We start from the raw sequence: 8,694 nt of genomic DNA, 5'->3' as shown, positions 1-8,694 counted from the left end.
TACTCGGGAGGCTGAGGCAGGAGAATGGCGTGAACCCGGGAGGCGGAGCTTGCAGTGAGCTGAGATCGGGCCACTGCACTCCAGCCTGGGCGACAGAGCAAGACTCCCTCTCAAAAAAAAAAAAAAAGAATTTGCATTGCATTCTTTCTAAAACCCTCAGTGGTGACAAAAATACTCATCTACTGAAAATAAATTTGATTTCTGGAAAAAAAAGTTATTCAAAGCCAAGTCTATGTGATCAAACTGAATATCATTTTTTGTCCAAAACAAGATGTGACTATAATTTATCTTATTATAGTCATATATTATATGACTGTACTATAATGAGTTTCTAAACTTGATCTGATGGTATACCAAAAAGTTTCAAAAATGTCTAGGTAACAGCAACAATAAAACAGATATATAACTTTGAATGACATGATGAATAATAATTTGTATACAAAAGTTCTGGTTAATGATTATTACCACACAACTACCAAACTATAAGCTAAGTCATCCTTGATTTATTTTCTTTCACCACCCCTCCATATGTATGCATGGCATCACCCAATCCTATCATTAATAGCTAGGAAAATTCATTCCAATCCATTGCTATAGTCTATATCCTCTTCATTTCTCACTAGGACTGTAACAAGAGCTCCTGAACTGATCTCCCTCGCACCGATCTCTTATATATCATTCAATACCTAATTTACTGAATTAATTTACTGAAAAATAAATAAAATAACATGGTTTCATCATTCTTCTGCCTAAAAGTCTTTAACAATTTCCCACTGCTTACAATGTAAGATCCAAACTGTGGGCAAACAACGCACTTCACAATGTGGCCAACTCTCTGTACCTAACCTCCCACAAATTTCTTTCAATCCACTGTAATTCTGCCACAGTGAACATTACATTACGTCCAGATACAGCAAACCCTCTTTCGACCACATGCTCATGCTGTTCTCTGACTAGAGCCTCCCTCAGAGCCTGTTAAATTCATCCTTCAAAACTCAATTCCTAAGGGCCAGCGTGGTAGCTCATGCCTGTAATCCCAGCACTATGAGAGGTCAAGGTGGGTGGGTCACTTGAGGTCAGGAGATCGAGACAAGCCTGGCCAACAGGGTGAAACCCCATCTCTACCAAAAATACAAAAATTAGCCAGGCATACTGGCACACCCCTGTAATCCCAGCTACCTGGGTGGTTGAGGTAGGAGAATCACTTGAACCCAGAAGGCAGAGGTTGCAGTGAGCCAAGATCACACCACTGCACTCCACCCTGGGTGACAGAGCGAGACTCAGTCTCAAAAAAAAAAAAAAAAAAACCAATTCCCGGATAGCAAGATCACCACTTCTTTAACCTTACTTGCTATGTCTGCCATGCTCTCACACTTGTTTATACCTATCAATATTTCTTATGTGGTTTAATAATTAATCTATTTATCTCCCTGCTAGACTTTGAGCTCAAGGATAGGACTCAAATATTTTGGATCCATAGTACCATAGTACTTTTCTTATTTTTTTTACTTTTTTGAGACAGAGTTTCACTCTTGTTGCCCAGGCTGGAGTGCAATGGCGCAATCTCAGCTCACGGCAACCTCCACCTCCCAAGTTCAAGCGATTCTCCTGCCTCAGCCTCCCGGGTAGCTGGGATTACAGGCATGTGCCAGCAAACCCAGCTAATTTTGTTTCTTTTTTGAAATGGAGTTTTACTCTTGTAGCCCAGCCTGGAGCACAATGGCACAATCTTGGCTCACTGCAACCTCCACCTCCCAGGTTCAAGCAATTCTCCTGCCTCAGCCTCCCAAGTAGCTGGGATTACTGGCACCCACAGGCACCCACAACCATGCCAGGCAAATTTTTGTATATTTAGTAGAGATGAGGTTTCCCCATGTTGGTCAGGCTGGTCTCGAACTCCTGACCTCAGGTGATCCTCCTGCCTTGGCCTCCCAAAGTGCTGGGATTACAGGCATGAGCCACTGTACCCGGCCTTGGATCCACAGTACCTATAATAATGTCTGACACATAGAAGCAGCTTAAAAAAGGGGGGGGGGGGTTGTGAATGAATATGCTTATTTTAAAAAGCAGTTTCATAAATTGAGAGTTAAACCTTAATATTTAGAGGCATTTCACATACAGCATTAAATACAATGAGTACTGGCCAGATAGTTAGTAACTCTTGGGGCCTTTGTGCTTAAGGAGCATGAACATTATTAGACAGAAGCCTAGCTGTCCTTAGCTTAGTTCTCTAACTCCTTGGCCTTGGCAAGTCATTCCTTGACTAACTGCCAATGGTTTGTGTTACTTGGCTGGTTGTTCATCTCTAGCTGGTCCCTGAACTGTTTAGAGAATATACAAAATAGAGAGCATATATTCAAAAGCCATGAAAATACAACACTCTGATAACTAATAATTCTTAATCAGCCAAGCATTAAACATATTTACATGTCAGGGAGGGGGAAAGGGAAGGGGAAGAAGTTGGTCAAAGGATACAAAATTTCAATTAGATGGGAGGAGTAAGTTCAAGAGATCTATTGTACAACACAGTACATTGTATTTGTTTGTTGTTTTTTTTTTTTTTTTGAGACTGAGTCTTGCTCTGTCACCCAGGCTGGAGTACAGTGGCACGATCTCAGCTCACTGCAACCTCCATCTCCCAGGTTCAAGCGATTCTCCTGCCTCAGCCTCCCGAGTAGCTAGGACTACAGGTGTGCACCACCACACCTGGCTAATTTTTGTATTTTTAGTAGAGACGGGGTTTCACCCTGTTGGCCAGGATGGTCTTGATCTCCTGACTTCATGATCTGCCTGCCTTGGCCTCGCAAAGTGCTGGGATTATAGGCATAAGCCACCACGCCCAGCCACAATTGTTATTATTATGTTATTATGTTGTTATTATTATGTTAACTATAGTTAATAAGGCATTGGTCAGGCCTTGTGGCTAACGCCTGGCTCAGGTGGATCACCTGAGGCCAGGAGTTTAAGACCAGCCTGACCAACATGGTGAAACCCTGTCTCTACTAAAAATACAAAATTAGCCAGGCATGGGTGGTGCATGCCTGTAGTCCTAGCTACTTGGGAGGCTGAGGCAGGAGAGTCGCTTGAACCCGGGAGGCGGAGGTTACAGTGACCCAAGATTGCGCCACTGCACTTCAGCCTGGGCAACAGAGCAAGACTCCATCTCAAACACACACACAAAACCAAGGCATTGTATACTTGAAAATCACTAAGAATAGACTTAAAGAGTTCTCCCCACAAAGATGTAATGCATATGTTAACAGCTCCACAATGTATACATATCTCAAAACACCGTATTGTACACCATACAATTTTTATTTGCCAATTAAAATAAGTAAATATAATTTTTTTAAAGTTTAACCAAAAATAAAAATAAAGGCCAGGCGTGGTTGTTCATGCCTGTAATCCCAGCACTTTGGGAGGCCGAGGCAGGTGGATCATGAGGTCAGGAATTCAAGACCAGCCTGGCCAAGATAGTGAAACCCTGTCTCTACTAAAAATACAAAAATTAGCCAGGCATGGTGGCGTGGTGGCAGATGCCTGTAATCCCACGTGAGCAGAGATCGCGCCACTGCACTCCAGCCTGGGTGACAGACCCAGACTCCGTCTCAAAAAAATAAATAAAAAGAACAAAAAAAGTGTAACCAGTATTTCTCTTAAGTGGGCCCAAGTTATTGCCATTTGCAACACAAATGAGGAAACCACAGCCATGGAATCAATGACTTTGACTTGTCCAAAATAAATGTAGAACCAGAAATCAGTTCCTAAGATTTCTCAGAAGGTATTTCCCTTTGAGGTTAAATCAGCACATTATAAACAGTTCCAAATCCCTCTAGCGAAATGGAATTAGACTGGGAACTTCAATCAAGAAAAAAAAATTTTTTTAATTCTTCATTTCTCCTCCTAAAAAAAGCCCTTATGAGAAAAAGAGGTGTCCTTTCGATGAGAGCTTCAGATTACCATTAATGAAAAATATACCTTTCTTGGCATTGAATCCTAGTGTGGACGGCGCTGCACAACTCAAAATGATACCGTATGGGTACACTTAATGAGTATAAAGATCCTCAGCTTCTAAATACTAATCCCAAAACTCCTAAAATGAACTGTTTGGAACCAATATGATCATTTCAAACTAAATGTTAATTCTAACAAAACCCCCGAACATCAATACCAAAATATATCAGAGAATTCAAAAGCATTCAATTATGGTCAAACCATCTGGAATAAAGAAGGCAGCACTGGCAAGACAAGCCTTGGCATACCTTAGAAAGAAGATACATATGGAGATGAAAAACAGGGAGAAAATGAAGGATTAAGATATCCCTGATTTCAACTCCAAGAGGAATCATTTTGTCGCAGAAAAACTAAACAAAGTCCCTCTATTTTTAAACTGGGTGACTGAAGTGGAAAGAGAAATGAGAACACATTTGGGGAAATCAGGGATTGAAATCTCAACAGCATTGAAGCTAACTTTCCATAACAAACAATTTCCAAAAATAAGGCTGGCACAAAACTATGCTGGGATTTGTACCAGGCGTGTCTAAAGGCGCTAGTCGCTGTGACTAGAGAGGCTGAGTTGAGAATGAGACCTAGATAGCGGAAAGTTGAGAATGAAAGAAAATCTAGGGTATTTCTCTGGACAACTAATTCACATTTTAGAGAAAAACTGGGACACTCACTCTCCCTCCCAAATAAAAAGATGAACTAAAAATGAATTCCCCGGGCTGCTTTGGGGCTGCAGAGGTCTGCCCTGGGTGCTAATGCTAATCACCACCCCAGTAGGGGTCCAGGCCTTCTGCACCGTTCGCCAGCAGCCCACTGGGAACCCAGACAGCGCCCACTCACGGCGGGAGCAGCTGCTGTTTGAAGGCATTCGAAGCAAAGGCAAAATACGCCAAGATCTCTCTCTCCGAAGCTAAATGTCTAAACACGCTCTCGAAATCATAGGACCCATGAGTGGCTGACCTTGAAGTTATTTTCTCAGAGCTCCGCTCTGGATGCAAGCCCGAGAGCAATTTGCGTTAGAAGTACTAGACGAGGTGGGGAAAACAGAAGGGGCGAGAGCCGAGCGCTCCTCGTTACAAAGTCAGCGACCCCGAAGCCCTATGGAACGCACCGGAGCGGCTGGGGGGGACAGGAAAAGGGGTCTCTAGGATCCCCGAGCGCTTGGCCTCCACACCCATGGGTCCTTTCCCTGCCCAGGCACAGGATAAAGAGTTATCAGCAAAACGTGAGGGGCCAGTTCAGGTCTCCGGAGGGCCGCGGACACCAACCCCTAGTCCCACACTAAAGTCACCTCAGCAAGAGCGCAGCCATCTTGGGTTCCGGTCTGGACGGAAGTGACGCCAGGCGGCCCCGCCACCTGAGGGTGGAGGCGCGCGGGCGGGGATCGGGGTTGGGGTGTCATGTGGCCAGAGTCTCTTTAAAAGGCTCTGGAGCTTCTCCGCTCAGCTTTGCCCAGCTGGTTTGCTGGTTGTTTTCTGGGGTTTTTTGTTTGTTTGTTTCTTGGTTTTTTGAGACGGAGTCTCGCTGGTCGCCCAGGCTGGAGTGCAGTGGTGCGATCTCGGCTCACTGAAAGCTCCGCCTCCCGGGTTCAGGCCATTCTCCTGCCTACAGGCGCCCGCCACCTCGCCTGGCTAACTTTTTGTATTTTTGGTAGAGACGGGGTTTCACCATGTTAGCCAGGATGGTCTGGCTCTGCTGACCTGGTGATCCGCCCGCCTCGGCCTCCCAAAGTGCTGAGATTACAGGTGTGAGCCACCGCGCCCGGCCGTTTTCTGATTTTTTAGTCTCCTCTCCCGCCTCCTGCCACTGACTTCTACTGGAATTTGCCAGGATTTGGGCAGAAACGCCACTGGCTCAAAATCTGCAGTCTACGTTCCACCTGCGTACATATTCATTTTGCATCGCACTCCCAAACAGCGAACGGCGGACTTGTTTAGATTCTTCCTTAAGGACTTCGCAGTCTGTTGCGTTCCCCGTGCCTCCAGGTCGGCCTAAAAACGTGATTGGCCGATTGAGACACCCAAGAAAAAAGATACTTTGGGCTCCCTCCCGTTCTAATACGAAGCTTTAACCAGACAGATACATAAATTGTGACCTAAGTTGAGGAGTGTGTAGAGGGGCCTCGAAAGGCCCTTACGGACCACCATTCCCGAAAACGAGGAGCCTCATTAACCACCTCGGTTAGACAGCACAATTCCTGGGTTTGAGCTGCCACATGAACCAGGCGCCCACAAGCCGAGGACAATGCTTCCTTGTTCCTTGTTTCAGCGCTATGTGGGTGACACCCCCAGCTAGAAGAAGCCGGAGTGAGGGGGAGAACATGCTTTGATTTATATATATACAGTTTTAAGGAACCCAAGCACAGGAATCAACTGCCGAGCACTCAAGACTGAAGAATGAAGAAGAGCAAATGATGAAGGAAACAGAGAGCAAAAGTTCTTGACTGTTGTGGGGAGTAGGGTGGAGAGGAGTAAAAGGGGCAGCCTAGAGCAACTCTTATTTTTACAAAAAAAAAATACTCAATTATATTACTATTCAGATCTCATGTATATTTAGCATCCCTGCACTTCAGCATTTAAATAGCACAAATTCACTTATTTCTGCATCAGATGAATAATACTACTTTGCGTTTCTGTAATGCTTGACAAAGAAAGCACATTCATACGCTTTAGGATTGGAAGAGGCTCTCTAATCCAATCTTCTATCCATGCAGGGATCTCCTCTGCAACATCCCTGACAGCTGATCTTCAAGACTCTACCCCCCCACATTCAATGATGGGTACCTCAAACAACAAGTTTTATTTAATGAACAACTTATTCGTTAGAAAGTTATATTTAAATAACAGTTTTGTGCTATCGAACCTCCAGTCATTGACTTGGCTCTCTGGAGCTTCACGTTAACAAACCCAAGGAATGCCTCTTTCACTCAGATCTTTTTTGGCTTTTTTCTCTTTCTTTCTTTCTTTCTTTTTTTTTTTTTTTTTTTTTTTTGGAGTTTCACTCTCTCTCCCAGGCTGGCGTGCAGTGGCGCTGTTTCAGCTCACTGCAGCCTCTGCCTCCCAGGTTCAAGCGATTCTCCTGCCTCAGCCTCCTGAGTAGCTGGGATTACAGGCGTGCACCAGCATGCCCTGCTAATTTTCTGTACTTTTAGTAGAGACGGGATTTCACCATGTTGGCTAGGCTGGGCTCGAACTCCTGACCTCAAGTGATCCACTGTCCTCGGCCTCCCAAAGTGCTGGAATTATAGGTGCAAGCTGCTGCTCCCAGCCCACTCAGCTCTTTAAATATTAATAATTTCATTTAGCATGTAGTTATGGACTTTTTGTCGGTCCATGAAAAGTTCTGTAGGGGGTTCAAAGATACAGATGTTTGTCTTATCCCCAAGAAGGTTATAGTCTTAGCAGGATCAATAAAGAAATGCAACAAAGAAAGTAGCAACAACCCCTTGAAAAGGGTATAGATAAAAGGAGTGGTTAAGTAAGGAGAAAATGATGACTTACAGTTGGGAGGTGGAGTTAGGTGGAAATTTTGGAGGGGAGAGTTTTGGGTTTTTGGTTTTTTTTCTTTTTTTGTACTTTGAATTGCTGTTTTATAGAAATGTTGACTACAACACCCTGTAAACATTTGTCAATGATGATGATTTTGCCTATGGACTTCATAAGCAATCCCATATTTAGAACTCCATAACCCAAATCTAATACTATTGACCAAACCCACCAGGACTGTAGTCTAATGAGATGCCAGGAAGGTACCAGGACACTGGCCTTCACTGGGTGAGCCTGCAGTGGTCTCATAGCAGGAATAACAATGACCACCCCACTTAAATTAACTTCTAGAGGTCAGGCACGGTGATTCACACCTGTAATCCCAGTACTTAGGGAAACCAAGGCAGGAGGATCACTTGAGTATAGGAGTTCAAGGCCAACCTGAGCAACATAGTGAGATCCCCATCTCTACAAAAAATTGAAAAATTAGCTGGCTGTGGTGGTGCCTGCCTGTCGCTCAGCTAATCTGGAGGCTGAAGCAGGAGGATCGCTTGAACCTGAGAGGTTGAGGCTGCCGTGAGCTATGACCATAGCTCACCACTGCACTACAGCCTGAGCCACAGAGCAAGACCTTGCCTCTGGGAAAAAAAAAAAAAATTTTCTAAACTAGCCCAGCATGCTGGCATGTGCCTGTAATTCCCAGTTACTTGGAAAGCTGAGGTAGGACAATTGCTTGAGCCTCAGAGGTCAAGGCTGCGGTGAGCCATGATCATGCCACTGCATTCCAGCCTAGGCAACAGAGCGAGACTGCCTCAACAAACAAAAAAACCTCAGCTCTGGTTATGTAGACATCCCCATTGCTAACTCCATCCCAACACCTTTAGATTCTCATGATGTGCCAAATTGAATTCACCTTCTTTCACCTGTCATTTAAGGCCTTTCACAAATTGACTTCAACTTTCCTGTCTGGTCTCATTTCCGACTATGCCACTTCAAGTTTCCCCAAATCAAGTCAAAGTGGATGGCACAAGATCTGCCCTGAATGTATCCAACACTTCAGAAACCTACATCTTGTATACACACACATACACAAACACACACACACACAAACACACACACACACATTCTCTCACTTTCTCTCTGTCTCTCTCACCTCTTTGTCCTTGCTTTTGCTGTTCTATCTTCTGGTAACCTCCCCATCTCC

At 44.4% G+C, this 8,694-nt stretch overlaps 1 protein-coding gene across 1 annotated transcript in view; it reads right to left on the bottom strand.

Moving 5' to 3' along the window:
- Nucleotides 1–5,343, bottom strand: part of SDHC (succinate dehydrogenase complex subunit C) — a 49,780-nt gene extending 44,437 nt beyond the window's left edge. Inside the window, exon 1 of the mRNA XM_026457042.1 lies at nucleotides 5,297–5,343. Within this exon, the coding sequence (XP_026312827.1) occupies nucleotides 5,297–5,316 (20 nt within the window). The 5' untranslated portion in view covers nucleotides 5,317–5,343. The remainder of the gene's footprint in view (nucleotides 1–5,296) is intronic.
- Between the last annotated feature and the right edge of the window lie 3,351 nt (nucleotides 5,344–8,694).

Source organism: Piliocolobus tephrosceles, chromosome 1 (genome assembly GCF_002776525.5).
Source record: "Piliocolobus tephrosceles isolate RC106 chromosome 1, ASM277652v3, whole genome shotgun sequence".
Classification (NCBI taxonomy): Eukaryota; Metazoa; Chordata; class Mammalia; order Primates; family Cercopithecidae; genus Piliocolobus; species Piliocolobus tephrosceles.
The sequence above is the reverse complement of the archived record's forward strand: the minus strand, read 5'-3'. Positions and strand labels throughout refer to the sequence as shown.